General features: G+C 43.6%; 2 protein-coding genes across 3 annotated transcripts in view; one reads left to right on the forward strand and one right to left on the reverse strand.

Moving 5' to 3' along the window:
- The window catches only part of LOC113406523 (CXXC motif containing zinc binding protein), a 15954-nt gene extending 12532 nt beyond the window's left edge, over positions 1 to 3422 (forward strand). The window contains exons 7-8 of the mRNA XM_026651786.2: positions 2144 to 2209; positions 3171 to 3422. Coding sequence (XP_026507571.1) covers positions 2144 to 2209; positions 3171 to 3248 — 144 coding nt within the window. The 3' untranslated portion in view covers positions 3249 to 3422. The remainder of the gene's footprint in view (positions 1 to 2143; positions 2210 to 3170) is intronic.
- Positions 3423 to 5388: 1966 nt separating this feature from the next.
- Positions 5389 to 15279, reverse strand: LOC112120574 (carnitine O-palmitoyltransferase 2, mitochondrial). Of its 2 annotated transcripts, XM_024219703.3 has the most exons (5): positions 14496 to 15279; positions 12341 to 12421; positions 12090 to 12196; positions 8486 to 9790; positions 5389 to 6432 (listed from the first exon to the last, which is right to left on the reverse strand). In XM_024219703.3, the coding sequence occupies exons 1-5, from the start codon at positions 14663 to 14665 to the stop codon at positions 6101 to 6103; spliced, it is 1995 nt and encodes a 664-aa protein (XP_024075471.2). In that variant the 5' UTR covers positions 14666 to 15279; the 3' UTR covers positions 5389 to 6100. The 2 variants fall into 2 exon arrangements, with proteins under 2 accessions (XP_024075471.2, XP_024075472.2); XM_024219704.3 differs by lacking the exons at positions 12090 to 12196; positions 12341 to 12421; positions 14496 to 15279 and adding an exon at positions 10904 to 10946.
- Positions 15280 to 16385: the final 1106 nt, after the last annotated feature.

A 16385-nucleotide genomic window follows, 5' to 3' on the forward strand; every position in this document is an offset into this window, starting at 1 on the left:
TATGGGAGGTCCAGGTGGATGGGGGAGCAGCTCCCTGTATAGTGACCTCTCCCCCCACAGCTGAGAAGCGATGGGGGCAGGAAGCAGGGGAGGATTCTGAGCTTCCTGCACCTGTGGGAGGTTCCTGGGGGTGGGTCTGACACAGTCCCAGGCACTGCTTGCAGGGGAAGAGGAAGTGCCGTCCTCTCCTGCCTCCAGCAGTCGGGACTAGCAGCTGATCCCAGCTCAGGGTAGGAGCCACTGGCTGGGGAATCCCCAGTCCTTTGGTGATTTATCTCTCCACCAGCTGCTCCGTGTGCCTTAAATGATGTACTCCCACTGCAAGGGAGTGGTGCATGACTGCTCTTACAGCTTCCCTTCGCTTCCCTGTTAGTAAGTCATTTTTCTGCAGGGATGCGAAGAAATCTGCGGGGGACATGAATTCTGTGTATGCAGTGGCGCAGAATTCCCCCAGGAGTAAGTTCTGCTGGAATTACAACAGCCTGTCACATGGTTTAATGTTCCATGGATCTTTGTTAAATGTGTACTGGGTGATGTTGGCTCTGTATCCCTTCCACTTCCATTCTTTGCTCTGTGGCAGTTCTGTATTGTGGCCGGTGGAGATGCATCTTCTCCTTTATTGCTGTCTCCTCCCCCCCCTCCCCCCGGGTTTGTGATTCTGCTCGTGTAAAGGCTGCGTACAACGTTTGATCTAAATGCACCACTCCCATTGACATTTGTCACACATTGTGGGATGTGTATGACTAAATTGTTAATTTTCACAGATCCCAAAACACTTTAAAGTTTATGGCCAGAGAGCACATTCCTTGTACACTCAAACTTCTCATAGAAGCTAGTGGGGATTTATGTCTACAAGGAATCCAGGAGCAGGTCCCATATGCGTTTCAGTTTGCAAAACCGGGAAAGAGTTCTCCTTATACCATAGCCAGTTGTTTGTTTAAACATAAAAAAATAAAAGAACAAAAAAATAAAAAGAATCCAAGTAGCTCATAGGAAGGCTTCTTACATTGTCCATCCTTTAATTTGTGTCATTGTTCTTAAATTCTTGAGGAATTTTGTTGACCAACAAAACATTAATCTGTAATTTAAATATCAATATTTTTTTTAACCCCAACTGTACCTTCTTTGGAAATGCATCCATTGCTTTATGTGCTGGATCCCAGAGTTGCAGCCACCTTGGCTGATCTCTCTATTCCCCAGTAATTCCCTTTAGTGTCATTGTTTGGGGAGGGGGGGAGGGTGAGACTGGATGAGTGAAGCGTTGCCACTGCTCATGCGTGCACCCGTGGAGACTTAAGTGTAGTTATCTCAGGTCAGTTTCTGCTAGAAAGGATAGGTTACGTAGACAAAGAATCGTGCAGATCTCACTCTGAAATTGTGCTGCTTGGGTGGAATCTAATCTGGTTACAATTAAAATCTAGTTGATTCTCCTCCTTGTGGTAGTTTGCTTGACTCCTCTGTACCTAAATGAACTACACAGGATGATGATAGTTACAAACACTTGGCCCCTTTTGCCAGAGAGGTCTGGGTTCTCATGCTGTTTAAACCAAAACTGAAGACTTGTCTTTTTTCCTCTCTTGCTTTCCATTGTTAGCTTGCTATTAAACTGGAGTACACTGTTTCTAAAATGCCTTGAAGTATCTTGGTGACAATTTTAATCTAATACATTCACTGCTAACAGACGTACTGGATACACTTAGAAACCTGTCATGCCATAGAGATTTTTTGGGGAAAAAACAAGTTAGAAAAAATAATTTGCAGGAAAAACAGGTGTGTTCTGGAAAACTGATGTTTCCTTGCTTTACAATATTACTTGTATAGTTTTAGTAATGTTCCTATAGCTTCCGGATACAACCGAACTCTACATCCATTGTATCCTTTGGAATTGAACATATGTAAAAATAAAACTTGGGCATGAACAGTCAGGCTTAAACTCTCCTTGATTATTAAACAGAGGGTAATACCCTATATTGAAACCATAGGTCACGTAATAATTTGGTCACTCTTTATACCTACTTGTAAGACCGCTAGCTCCACTAAAATAAATACTTGTACTGGATAACCTTGTTTGTTGAACTATTTTAAACATATTTAAGACTTATTACAATTCATATCTAAGTTTATTTTAATTCTGCTTTTGTAGGCTGGGTTTGCTGCTGAAGGTGCAGAGTCTGGCACACCTTTTAGTGAAATAAACTTGCTGGAAAAGGTAAAACTTATTTTTCCTCAGTATCCCTATCCCCAGAAATAGCAATCACCCATTTAAAAGTATGGCTTTATGTGCTTTAGAGTGGCATGCATGCACAAATCTTAAGTGGAGGAGGAAACAACCTTCAAACATGAGTGCTCAGCATTAGTGTGTACCTCAGGGTGCTTATTTGGAAGTGTCTAAGATGGACATCTTCAGTATTTTGAATAGTCATGGTATAATTGCAGCTTGCTCTTGAAAAAATGTTGGCGGGACACCCAAATCATGGTCTCTTGCTCAAGTGGCAGATTTTTATGGGGGTACTGGTTTTCTTTTGCTCTGAAACTATTGGGGCAACTCCTGAGAACTCTTCCAGGTGTTGAATAGTGATGTGCAGTCTCCTTTGAAGCTCAGCATAAGACTCCTTGGGCCTGCATACACAGAGACTTAGGGCACAGCAGGCTGGGTGTGAACCACAGCACAGTAGCCAGGCATGCACATCCTGCTACTGCACACTAAAAATTCCATAGTGCATTTTGACCTATTGCTGTTCCATGTAGACAAGCCCATAGATGCTCCAAATCTTCATTGGCCATGAGCAAATATCTCAGGCTCAGTTCCTGTCTTTGGTATTCCACATGACGGGAAGATTGGCTTGTCTGACTCATGAGAATAGGTACTGTAAATAATCCTTTCACTCACCATGGTTGCTGGCGTGTCTGTTACTGGCTACAGTCTTCAGATACAGAAAATCTGATTCCTTAAGCTAAAACTACTAAGAAGCTTGAAGCTAATTTAATTTGTTTGATGTTCACTTCTGTTGGACATAGAACTGGACAGGTTAAGGGCATAAACCCTTCCTGCAGACAGTGTAGAACCCAAATTCGGAATGCTGATAAGGTTAATTGATATTCCAATTTGTGATTTTAAATACTACCCCATTCTGTTTTGTATTAATGCTGTAAAATTTGAATTCCTACAGGACTGGAATGACTATGATGAAAAAATAAAGGAGTCTGTTGGAATCTATGAAGTTACCCATAAGTTTCTAAAATGCTAAAACTGCTTTTAATAAAATCTTGACACCTTGGCCAAGTAATGGGCTGTAGTCATTATAGAAGTTCCTCTGGAGTGACTTTCTGTATGGCTGTACTTCAACAATCAAATATAATATCAGCTGAGTTGTACTTGCTGTCCCAAGACTGACTAATAAAGTCATTTTCCACCAGTCTGATTGGTTGTGTTCAAGTAGTTCACTCAGATGAAACTCAGTACAGCCAAACCTAATATTGGAAGGCCTTGCTGTATTTCTTGACTAACACATTGGCCCTTTTGAGACAGATTTAACAACATATACTAAATAGTCATTGCCCTCAGGGTTAAAGACAACATGGAAGGATTTATCATTGGCAAAATACCCTATTATATAAATAACTTTCAGTCTTGATCATTGTCATTGGCACATTAGGTAATTGCAGGTGTTAGGGCTTTAAGCCAGCAGTACATCCTTGTAATAGTTTCCTGCTAGTTCAATAAACCTGCTGTTACCATTTCCTGCCAACTGACTTGTATTTCAAATGTTGTGACAACTTAGTTAATGTTTTAGCTTAAAGTTTGTATTTGTTTCCATTTATGTATAACTATCTTCTGAAAACCAAATGATCTTTACACAGTCATCAATTTTTTACCCCATTCAGTATGTAAATATTTTCCCTCTTGAATAGAGCTGACATCTTCATTTAAAGGAAACAGCCAAGTACTTCAGAGGTTTTGAATTTATTAATACCTTCCCCCACCCCTAAAAGCCCCTAGTCTTTCCCTCTCTGTTCTGTAAGGTTTTTTCCCCAAACCCAAATGTACTCTTCAGCCCCAGGAAATCATCATTCGCCAAAGTCTCAACAGCAAAGTAAGTGCAGCACATGTAGTGTCCTGCCTTCTAGCAGCAGCCTGCAGAGGGATAAAAAGCCCTGCTACATATTGATAGATAGGAGTCTGGAGAGGCCTGTGGTTTAGGGTTGCTTCACCCTGGTAACTGAGATTCATTTTATACATAAGTTATGGCATCTTGTGTTCACTAGTTGCACTCATACTGTATCACTTTCTGATAAAGCAAAGAACTGGGGGAATCTATATTACACAAAGAAAAACTGAAGGCAACTAAACTTCTGGTCCTATGAATCTTATCAATGACATCCTAGCACCATGCACTTAGAATATACCGTCTGCCAACATGTTATGTTTTGGTACTGTTCACACAGCTGTGAAATGGACACTTTTAGTGCTATTTTGAAAAGCTGGCAGCAGAGAAAGGAACCACTGCTATTCAACAGGGAAGAGAATGTCTTTTGCGCTTTCAAAATAGACAGGGGATGGGGTTGAGGCATAGAGATACTTTCCCTCTCAGAGCAGCCACCAACTTTTTTTTTTTTTAGGGGGGTAAGCGTGTTTTTAATAGAGATGCTAATGCAAAAGATAGAGCCCCAAAGCAAGGACCAGTGACAGTACTCAACAAGTGAAGGGTGGGGGCACTCCTGGAGAGCAAACGTTCTTATGTCTTTTGTATGAATTCTGCTGCATTGGGTGTCACATCAGATTTTTGGCATCAAATTAATGTGACTCTAGAGTTACAAGATCTTGAATAAATCTAGCAGATGCTGCTGCTGTCCTTCAGGAAATTCTACTGTGCCTGTTGGAAAGCTCCTTGAACCTCTCCCACCTCAAGCCCAATGCCTTCATTTCAGAGACATCTTAAATCTGCAAATACTAAGACATCCCTGCCACTTGCCTTGGCAAATAGGCTGAAAGGTTCCAACAGATACTCGTGGTGCCATCAAGAAGTCTGGAGAGTTCTAGAGAAGGTAGGAAATAGTCATTAAGGAGAATGGCTGATGGTGATTCCTTCTCCACAGTAGGAGAGAGAGATTTGGGAAAGAAAAGCAGCACTAGCCTATGGAGAAGTTAATGAGAAATGATTTTTCAGTATTAAAGATACAGGCTTATGCCAGGGAACAAAACAGATTATAGGGCAGATGTACAAACAGAAATAATTGACACTTTATAAATTAAGTTTATCTAAAAAGTATATGCATTTGACTGTATTCCTCTATCAGCCTTTGTATGCTTATTTTAAAAGTGTAAACTCTTCACACCAGGAACTCTCAAATCCCTAATCCTGAGATACTACTAAAACATTTCTTCAATCATGTCATAGGTAGCTTTATTTAAACATGATTTTCCAACCAATTTCTTAACAGTTTGAAGATTTAACACATGATTACAGTTGTTGGTATTGTTAAAGTCTCACGTTTTCATTTAAACCAATCATTATATTGGAAATGCTTCCAACAGAAGAGGCAGTTAGTTTGATACTGATTCAAATTTAACAAGAAAAATAAAGATGACAGATCTAGTAAGTGTGCATATCACATGTGTAGGATTTACAACTGAATACAACTTTTGTAGATGTTACAACATTGTTCAAATGTAGTTTCTCGTTCCCAATGTAAACATGAACACTCATAGATCTTAAGCTCAAGTTTAATCAGTACAATACTAAAGTTCCTTTCTAGAAATGAATATTTAATGCCTCTGTTATATTTTAAGAACATTTTATATTCCATTACATAACAGTTCAGAATATCAGAATTAAGTATTTCCTGAATATCGCATGCAGGAGCTTGCACTTAATTTCTTTATATGGCTAAGATTTTCAAAAGGTGCCTAACTCCCATGGAAATTCAGTGCAAGTTGGTCACTTAATTCTTATAGAGTCCTTTGAAAATCCCAGTCAAAATGCTTAGTAAATTAGCACTAGCAACATTCTTCCACATTCAGCCACACATGATCAGAAGTGATCTTGATCCAAACATTTTATATTGTGCATTAAAAAAAAGTATCCCAGCCCTGTTGTGCCTAACTACTGATATGCTTACCTTCTAAAACATGAAAAATATCATCCAGTGACTTATGCACACACTGGAGGAATTCGTGTACATTCCTGGCTGGGTAAGAGGAGGCACTGCAGCCAATCCAATCATCATGCACTCCATAGCCTACACCAAAGCCATCCGGCACCACTGGAGCAAATCCTCCCATATTCACAGCTGGGCTGCTCAATGTGCTTGTGGACAGAATGTTGTGATTCAGCTGAGCGTAGGTTTGGTCCTGGTAGATGTCAGGTAATGGGATACCTTTTGATGCTGCCAAATAACGCAAACTGAACAAATGCCGGTCAAATCCTTGACCTGTTAAAATAAGAACGACCATGATGGATCAGACTAATGGTTCACTTAGGCAAATTGCTAATGCCAATGCCAGAGGCTTCAGAGGGAATGAACAAAACAAAGCAATTATCAAGTGATCCATCCCTTGTCATCCAGTCCCTGCTTCTGGCAGTCAGAGGGTTAGGGACACCCAGAGCATGGGGTTGTGTCCCTAATCATCTTGGCTAAATAGCCAGGGATGGACCCATCATCCATGAACTTACCTAATTCTTTTTTGAACCCAGTTATACTTTTAGCCTTCACAACATCCCGGGCAATGAATTTCGCAGGTTAACTGTGCGTTGTGTGAAGAAGTACTTCCTTATATTTGTTTTTAAACCTGCTGCCTCTTAATTTCATTGGGTGACCCCTGGTTTGTGAGTTATGTGGAGGGGTAAATAATGCTTCCCTTTTCACTTTCTCCACACCATCCATGATTTTATAGACCTCTATCATATCCCCCCCCCTTAGTCATCTCTTTTCTAAAGCTGAAGGCTCCCATTCTTTTTAATCTCCGCTCATATGGAAGTTGTTCCATATCCCTAATCATTTTTGTTGCCTTTCTTGGTACCCTTTCCAATTCTAATATATCTTTTTTGAGATGGGGTGACCAGAACTGCACTCAGTAGTCAAGGTATGGGCATACCATGGATTTATATAGTGGCATTAAAATAAAAAACACTACAGAAAATCACTGCTTTTCTACAGAAAATACACCTCTACCTCGATATAACGCTGTCCTCGGGACCCACAAAATCTTACCGCATTATAGGTGAAACTGCGTTATATTGAACTTGCTTTGATCCACCGGAGTGCGCAGCCCCACCCCCCTGGACCATTGCTTTACCGCGTTATATCCGAATTCGTGTTATATTGAGGTAGAGGTGTAGTTATTTAACACACTAAATATCACACCTCTTCAAAGCCACAAAACTTACAAGAGTTTTTTCTATAGCAGCTTTCTTACAAGTTATGGTAATATGCTTTACAGAAGGAAATTGCAATGCATTTTTAGCACATCCATTCTCTGGGACAGGAACTCTATTTTACTCATTTATGTAGCAACTACTATAATGGGGCCATGATCTCTGGGACATCTAGGCACTACTGCAATATTAATAAAAACGGTTTTTAACAATAGTTCAGAAGTTAAATGGAGAAGATCAAAATATGAGGTTTGAAAAAGGAATAAATGTTTTCATATTACTTTAAAAAAGAGTCTGAGATAGCGTGTTCCAAATGGCAGGAACTACAGAGGAAAACGCTATTGAACCAACAGGAAAGAGATTACAATAAAATCGGACAAGGCCCTGTAGTCTACATTTTACTAAAAATCTAGAAGAAGTTAGCAAGCTCTAATTCTGATTTATTTTAAAATGCAATCGGGTCAGGTCAGATAGAGCCACTTGGGAAAATTTATCACTGGTGCAGCAGAAGGAACCAAGGCCAGTTTGCACAGTGGCCTCAGTACCACCTGCAGGCAGATACATGAAGCAAGACCCAAAATCCTGCTTTGTGTTGCACTCTCCAGGGCATCAGCCAGTTAGCTGCCACATGTGGGCTAGTATAACAGTAATTTATCTACAGGATAAGAAAAATCTTGATGTGCGTGGATCTGAAGCAAATAAGGGGAACTCAAAGACACTCCCTTCTTAAGAAGAATGTCACAAGAACAATATGTTTTTTAACCTGGAAAGCACTGCTATTACACCTCTACCCCGATATAACGCTGTCCTTGGGAGCCAAAAAAAATCTTACCGCGTTATAGGTGAAACCGCATTATATCGACCTTGCTTTGATCCGCCGGAGTGCGCAGCCCCGCCCCCCCGGAGCACTGCTTTACCGCGTTATATCAGGGTAGAGGTGTAGTTGGCATTCTACAAAGTTTGAATGAGCATAGGCCCTCCAGCAAGATTAAATTACACTTAGTGAGACTTCTGTAAAAGTTTAGCATTAATGAGCAAATAAGCTAATGAGATTCATTTTGTGAAGCAATGCGAATGTTCTATCACCATGACCTGACACTCACACTTACCCATAGCAGCTTCTTTTGTCAACTGGCTGTGGTACTTTGAGCACTCAGCAATCATCTGCTGAAGCTCCTCTGTGCTGTGTTTGGAAGGTTGCCTGACAAAAGCTTCCGTGCACTTCTTTGTATAGATGGAGGCAGGACGGATGGTCTCTGTGCGACCGTGTTTGAAAGCTGCCGTACTGCAAGACTCATACGTGGCAACAGTCTGGCCGTACTGCCGAAGGAAAGCCATCTGAAACGAAAGCTGAGCCACAGCATCAGGACTTATCTTCTTCTGCTTTAAAAACTCCTTGCCTCCTTTCTTAAACTGAATAAAATCAAGAGTCAAGGTTTCCATAGTGGCATCAAAGTTCTGTTTGGCTTTGGTAATTCCTGCTTTTAAGGCATCATTCAACCTAAAGCTGAGTTTCTGCACAGCGCTGGAAGAGTCAACTGCAGCAGGTTGCGATTGTGGGGTGACAGCTGGCTTCTGGGTGCTGTCTTTAAATACTTCATTCTGAAATCTTAATACAGCCACACCATCTCCCCAGGAGTGTTCAAAATGAATGGCCGCATTGCCATCTTTGGTTAGGATAAGGTTAAAGGACTTATCATACCAGCGGTTAATACCATCTCCATGCAACATGGTGTGGGACAAGTGCACAAGGTCTTTAATGGGGAAGTCATCTAAACATAGACAGAAGACAGCAGAATCCACTTTTTGGAGGACTTCTTCATTGCCATTATCGAGTAGCTTCTGTCTCAGTAGTGCCCATATATCTCGGTTTTCACTGGGCAAATATGCAAGAGGGAAGGCTGGGGCTGGACTATTGTCACTAAGTATGTATTTCAGGTGTGCTTGTATTTCAGAAGGCTTCACTATATTCCCATCTCTATCAAGGACATCAAATACATAAAAATTCCCATTTCTGAGCACCAGCAAGTGCTTTGCTTTTTCATCTGTAAAAAGCTCGTCTCGACTGAGCTTAGGCAATCGTGTGGAATTGAAAAGTCGGAAGTACTGAGACATATCTAAGGGGTATGCATTGACCATGTAGGCACCAAACCATGAGAGAGATGAAGGCACAAATCGAATGAGTCTCCTAAAGGTTTGAGTATCACTTTTGTCTGGATTGAGGTGAAAAACCTCTGGCTCTAGACAGCCAGCCCTGAGGGTCTTCAAAAAACGCATAGCAGAAACAGTCATGTTAGTTGCTCGTGTGAGCTGATCATTATATTCAGCTTTTGGGTCAGGGTTGAAAGACATAAATGGGTTAAAATTCAAAACAACAGAGTCACGTGAACTTAGATACATATCAAACCAGGGACCTAAAAATGGAGAGTTGAGAAATAGATTAATACAGGTAAAATTGGCTAATTGTGAAAGCACTGTTTAGAACCATCTATATTACATGTCAAAGTCATTCGGTAGAGAGCTCCAATATCTGTATTTAATTACAATCCATGGACTGGGGTACATTAGGGCAACATATTCCCACCAAATGAGAAATGGACCTCCCACTGATGTCAGTGGGAGCTTTGCCCAAAGATCTAGAGTGCAGCATGGCCTTTAGGTTGCATCACTCAGTGGGAAAACATGCTCACCTTTGGAACCATTACTTCTGTCCCATTTCCCTTCCTTTTTCATCCTTCTTTCTCTATTTCTCACTTTCTTCTGCCTGTGTCTTCTGTTCTTCCCTTCTGAATTCCTTCCCTGCAGCAACCCCTAATTCCCACTGGGGACTCAGTAAAACCACACTCATTTTCAGCTATGACTTAAGTCAGAATTTGAAGTCCAGATCTCCAGAGGTGAAAAACTAGCTAGCATACAAGTTGGGTTTTATAACCCACTCCTCACCACGGTATATAAGCCTCTTAACTCATTCTTCCTCCTCATAGGAATAATTATGTTTTGTTACACTTACGGACACAACAACAAAAATGAACAGGACTTGAAAGTCGGGGGAAAGAGGGCCGGTTGCAGCTGCAGCACGTAATCCATTTACATAATAATGCTCAAGAAAACCAGTTAACGATAATAATCTGCCACATTTCCCCTCAACATTAAGCTTAGGTGGGCTATCCGCCAGGGAAATACTGGGGTGACAGGATGGCAATAACGAGTGAAAGTCATTACTATCAAAAGGCTGATCAAGCTGGCCTATGTGAGAAGTTGGTGGTTCTCAGTGCAATTCAAATACATGTCTGGTAAACTGCCACCATTGGCACCCTTACTGGTAGTCTCAGCAGAGAGCAAGGATTGAAGCACAATGGCAGGACAGTATGGGGAGAAGACTACACTGATGCTGCTTGTGCTGTACTGGATATATTATCTCAGTCTCCATTGCTGTCCACCCAGCATCTGCCTTCCACAAACACTATAATCATTTACATTTGAATGCCATTGGAAGTAACATGAATAAATAAAAAAAATTCACTAACCTAAAAGCTACATGCTTTCTCTTGCTTTTCTTTCCCTCTTTTCTTTCTCTCTCTGTCTGAATTTCATCTCCTTCTTTTTGTCTTATGTTCTCTCTCGCCTTTTCTTTATTCTGGTCTTCCTCTTTCTGAGTCTTTCCTTTTCTTGTTCTTTAAAAGAATAATGCTCTGCATTTTTTTAAGGCTGGGGGAGTGTCTCTTTCCATCCCCCACTGTTCAGTCATCTTTCCCAACTTTTCTGAGAATTCAGTTTTCCAATCAAGCACTTTCAAATAGATTCATGACTGTAACTAGACCTGGGTTAGTTTTTTTATAGAGTTTACTAGCTTTAGAGGCATGGAGGAGTCTAAACACGGGAATATACTTGTATTTATATTTTTAATTACTCTTTTAAAAAATAAACAGTAAATATTTTTCACTACTGTTTTTCCAATATCCCTCAACCTCCTATAGCAGCAGGATCTTTCTTCTCCAACAGGGGAAAGAACATCCAGGACACAAGATCTTCCTACACAGATACCAACATGTCCTGCACTTGAGCAAGATGCTCCACGCTTAAGGATATTTTGATATAAGGATCCCACATTAACCTTAACTAATTCCCCTTACATATAGGCACTACAGCATACACAGCATTCTATCAGAGTGGACCACAGTACAAAATGATACTGTATATCACTGAGCAAATGTTCTTTTCACCAATGTGTTCTGATTATATAGACAGACACAATCTTTTGCTCACTTTAATAAAAATCTGTATACTAAGAGTGTTGTGGCTGGCCCTCCATTTTTGATTTTGATAGCACCATTGTTCTTCCTATACGACATTTTTTTTTTTTACCATTATATTTTGCTAATGTACTGGTTTAAGTTACTTTCTTCCAAATGAAAACATCTTTGAGGAAATCTTGCTGTGGTTGATATTTCTGTTAGGTGACAATAAGAGATCCTAAAGTATTTGGTATATTAAAGATAACATTTTGTGAAGTGCCCTCTTTTTTCCACCAGAGACGGTCTTCTAATTAGCTCAGACATTGTCAAATGGAGTTTTCACATCTTGTTCTGAGTGTAAACAATAATAAGGAGCTTAAACTTTAATCTATTATTCATAGCATTATGAGCTGACTGTCATCAAGCAAGTCTCTCCTCAAAATGAGTCTCTTCTTTATCCCACTATAAACCTTCCTACCTGAGATGTAACTAGTATGTTTGTTCTGCTTGTCTTGAGCAACCAGCTGCTCATGCAATTCTCTTCCAATTCCATGTTCAAAGCTGCGACCAAGTTCTTCAGTTTTCCTAAAACAATCAATCAATCAATCAGACGATCAAAATGCTGTTTCCAGGCATTTTTTTAAAAAGATGCATCTTCTAATATGTAGGAGTTGGAGTGAAAGATTTGATGTACACTGAAGCACTGTTTGGTTTTCTATGTATCCATACCTGAATTGATCATCGTCTAAGAGAGGCTTTTGGGCATTCAAATACCTCCTAACAGTATCTTCTAGTTTGGGAATTGGCAACCTGAGGGGAGAGAAAAAAAAAGCAAACTAAAATGATGTTGTTAAAGCTCTGACAGTAAAGATTCTTAAAATACCATATTGTTTGTAAGTTAATTCCTATGCTCTTTTTATAAGGGTACGTCTATATTACCCGCCGGATCGGCGGGTAGTGTTTGATGTATCGGGGATCGATTTATCGCGTCTCGTCTGGACGCGATAAATCGATCCACTAATCGACGCCCATACTCCACCTCGGCAGGAGGAGTAAGCGGCGTCAACGGGGGAGCCGCAGCAGTCGACTCACCGCCGTGAGGACGGCCAGGTAAGTCGAACTAAGATACGCAACTTCAGCTACGCTATTTGCGTAGCTGAAGTCGAAGTATCTTAGTTCGAACCCCCCCACTAGTGTAGCCCAGGCCTAAGTAAGCATGACAGAAAAACCGGAACTTGTTTTACAAGTAGCCAACTCACAGATCCTCCATAATTTTATATACTGCTAGGCATAGACTGTTTTCTGTATTTTGATTCCTTGTGGAAATTCTAACAAATTTCTTTCCAATGCTCATCTTAGCCTAAACATGAAAGCTGTTTTCACCTTGATACATAGTTTGATTTTTGTTGTTTTTACTGCCATATTTCTATTTTTTTAAAATGCTTCTTTCTCCCCTGTTGCTCTGTGAAAAAGCCACACAAACAAATGGGGAAACTAACTACAGTATAATGAAACAATGAAATTAACTATACAGGAAGTGCTGTCCAATGCACAAAGTAAACAAATGCGGGGGGGGGGGGGGGGATTTGTTTTCTCTAATCCCTTTCCTTTATAATAATCGTATGTGTTACTTAAACAATGGTAGATAAGAGATTTGAGACAGAAGGTTATAATTAGATTATAATTTTTAAACTGGCAGTATACACTTGAATACTACTAGCAAAGATCAAAGTCACTACCCTCTGTTAGCAATAACCTTTCACCTACATAATATACTGTATCCCATCCCAAAGACAATGTACCCTTCTCCATCTCCTGCACTTTCAGCATATACCAAACCTCATTCATTAGGGGTGTAGCGAGCAATCTGAAACCAATACATATCGACTGGTCTGTTGACCCCACCACCTGCTGTGTACTGGTAGTTTCCCAAAGTAGACCTGATCTAGTAGTGTGCTATTAAGGCTTCACCATGAGCTATAAAACCTGTTGTTCACCATAAGAGAGTTGGACCCAGCAATTAAGCTGTGTATTTAGTCACCCATAGCACAGGGCTGCCTACTCTGCATTGGAGCAGGTTTTTTTTTGTTTTGTTTTTGTTTTTTTTTTTACAGAATGCATTTCCTCTCTGATGTGGAAGAATGTTGCTGCCTTTAAAGCCAGCAGTCACCATTTCTGAAATGTAGAGACATGGGACTCCCTTACCAGGGGAAAAGGACTGACCTAGACAAAGGAGAAGGAGAAAATGGGCATTAGATGCCAGCAATCATGGGAGAAAGGGGCTCCCTTAGCTGGGCAGGGGAAAGGAGATGGGGGTTTTCTTAGCACAGAGGATGGAGGGGTAGCAGAGAGGGAGGAGTTTCTGGGGGCTCAGAAGGATGCCTAGGGCTCCCTTACCGGTATGGGGGACTCAAAAGGGGTAGGGTAGGGGGTCCCAGAGTGGAGTGGCTCTAAGGGTGATGGAGAGGATGGCTCAGAGGAAGGACCCAGGGTGAGTGTGGGGCTCAAAGGAAGATGGGGAGGTGTCTGTGGTGCAGGGTCCCTGGGGTAGCAGTGAGGGGCTCAGAAGGGGGCAAGGTCTCTAGCGTGGGGATCCCTAGGGTGGTGGTGAGGCACTCCAAAGGGGGCAAGGTCTCTAGTGTGGGGATCCCCGGGGACTGAAAGGAGGACCAGAGGCTCTGGCGTGTGGTGGGTCTCAAAGGGGAACTGGGGGTTCTGGTGCGGGGGTCCCCGGCTCAGGGGGCTCAGAGAGGGGCTGGGAGCTCTGCTGCGGGGATCTCGGGGGTGGTGGGGGCCCCGGGGGGAGCTCCGCTGCGGGGGGGCCCGGCTCAGCGGGGTGCCGGGCGCTCTGGCTCAGGGGCGGGGAGGGCAGCGGCCGCCTTACCTGGGCAGGCTTTTCTGAAAGTGCATGGTGGGCACGAGGCTGCGGTGCAGGTACTGGAAGGAGTCGGCGCTGCTGTAGCCCCTCCGCAGCCCGGGGGCCGCGGGAGCGCCCAGGGCCTTAGTCCGCCTCAGGCAGGAGGCAGGGGAGAGCAGCAGCCGCCGGGTCGCCATGATCTCCAAGCCGAGCCTCAGTCACTGCGCTCCCTCCCTCTTCCCCGGTGCTCAGTAGCCGCCTTCCGGGCCGCAGCGCCTGCCCGCACCCGCCGTTCCCGGAGGGCAAAGGCCGCCCTGGGGCGGGGATTCATCCCCCTTTGTGCGGCGCCCGGGCGGGCTGAACCCCTCTCTGAGGAGATCTGCGCCGTGCAGGGCGCTTTACACCCCCTCCTGGGGGGTCCCGCCGCCTTCCTGTGCAGGGAGCGGGGCTCCTACCCCCGGCTGTGGCCGGACTTTCACCCGCCCTGTGGGGGCTGAGCCCGGTGTACTCTGCCCCCTGCTGTAGGGGGCTGCTGCCCCCCCTTGCCTCTAGCACTGTGCGTGCAACACGCTGCCCCTTCGCCGAGCTCTGGGGCTTGTGGCCTCCCCGTGCAAAGATGGGTTGGTCAGTGAAGTGTGGGGTAGCTGATGGGCGGCAGTGAAAGTAAAACTAAGGTGCGGGTTAACAGTCAGTATGATGCTAGGTCTGTTTAAAAGCCTGGGGTACGGGCCGCCATCCACTCGCTGTACCTGGAAACCCTGAAGCGTAAACCAGTCCAGGGTAAAGCCTTTGAGTTGACCAGCAAGTGGGACGCCAGCAACCACTTCCTCGCCGGGGGCGGCTTCACCCGTTTCGCCCACTGGCGGTTCATCCACCGTGCCCGGCTCAACTGCGTCCCGCTCAACGGAGCCGTCCGCCACGGGAACCGAGACAAGCGTTGCAGGAAGTGCGGCTACTCCAACGAGACCCTGCCCCACGTCCTGTGCAGCTGCAAACCCCACTCCAGAGCCTGGCAGCTGCGCCACAACGCTGTCCAGAACCGCCTGGTGAAAGCCATCGCACCACGCCTGGGGGAGATCTCCGTGAACTGCACCATCCCCGGTACCGACAGCCAGCTATGACCTGAGGTGGTCATCACTGACAAGGCCCAGAAAAAGATCATCCTCATCAACATCACGGTCTCCTTTGAGAACAGGACCCCGGCATTTCGCGAAGCCCGAGCTCGTAAGCTGGAAAAGTACGCCCTCCTGGCTGACACCCTGAGAGCGAAGGGCTACGAGGTGCAGATGGACGCCCTGATTGTCGGAGCCCTGGGCGCCTGGGACCCCTGCAACGAGCGTGTGCTGCGGACCTGCGGGATCGGTCGTCGCTACGCACGGCTCATGCGGCGCCTCATGGTCTCAGACGCCATCCGATGGTTCAGGGACATCTACATCGAGCACATCACCGGCCACCGACAGTACCAGGAGGCGTGAACCAGAGTGACATCATTCTCCCACTACGAGAAAGGGACCAAGTGACCTTCTCCGTTGGATCATATGAACTGGAACCATAAACTCCCTGAACATTAAAACTCACCAAATGAGGGTCAATCCATCCTCATCATCATATCCACTCATTATACTCCACACCCAAAAATAGCCACTCTGTGAACTTCATACCGCAATGCCTGTACTTTGACCCATCAACCTTTTAGCCCCAATCGGGGATATTGCAGATTATGTATTCCTTATGCCACCTGATCTTAAACCAAACTTTGCACCCTCGCTAATCTGTATGTTATTCCCTGATAACCAAAAACTTCTATGCTCAAACTCTGTTCAGTATTTTTTAACATCTTAATCAAATTTTTAAAACTGTGTCAGTGCTTGTGCACCGTTCTTGCTCTGAAGGCAAAGCCACCCTATGATCACAGCT

The sequence above is a fragment of the Terrapene carolina genome, unplaced genomic scaffold, assembly GCF_002925995.2.
Source record: "Terrapene carolina triunguis isolate 2854851 unplaced genomic scaffold, T_m_triunguis-2.0 Scaffold102, whole genome shotgun sequence".
Taxonomy (NCBI): Eukaryota; Metazoa; Chordata; order Testudines; family Emydidae; genus Terrapene; species Terrapene triunguis.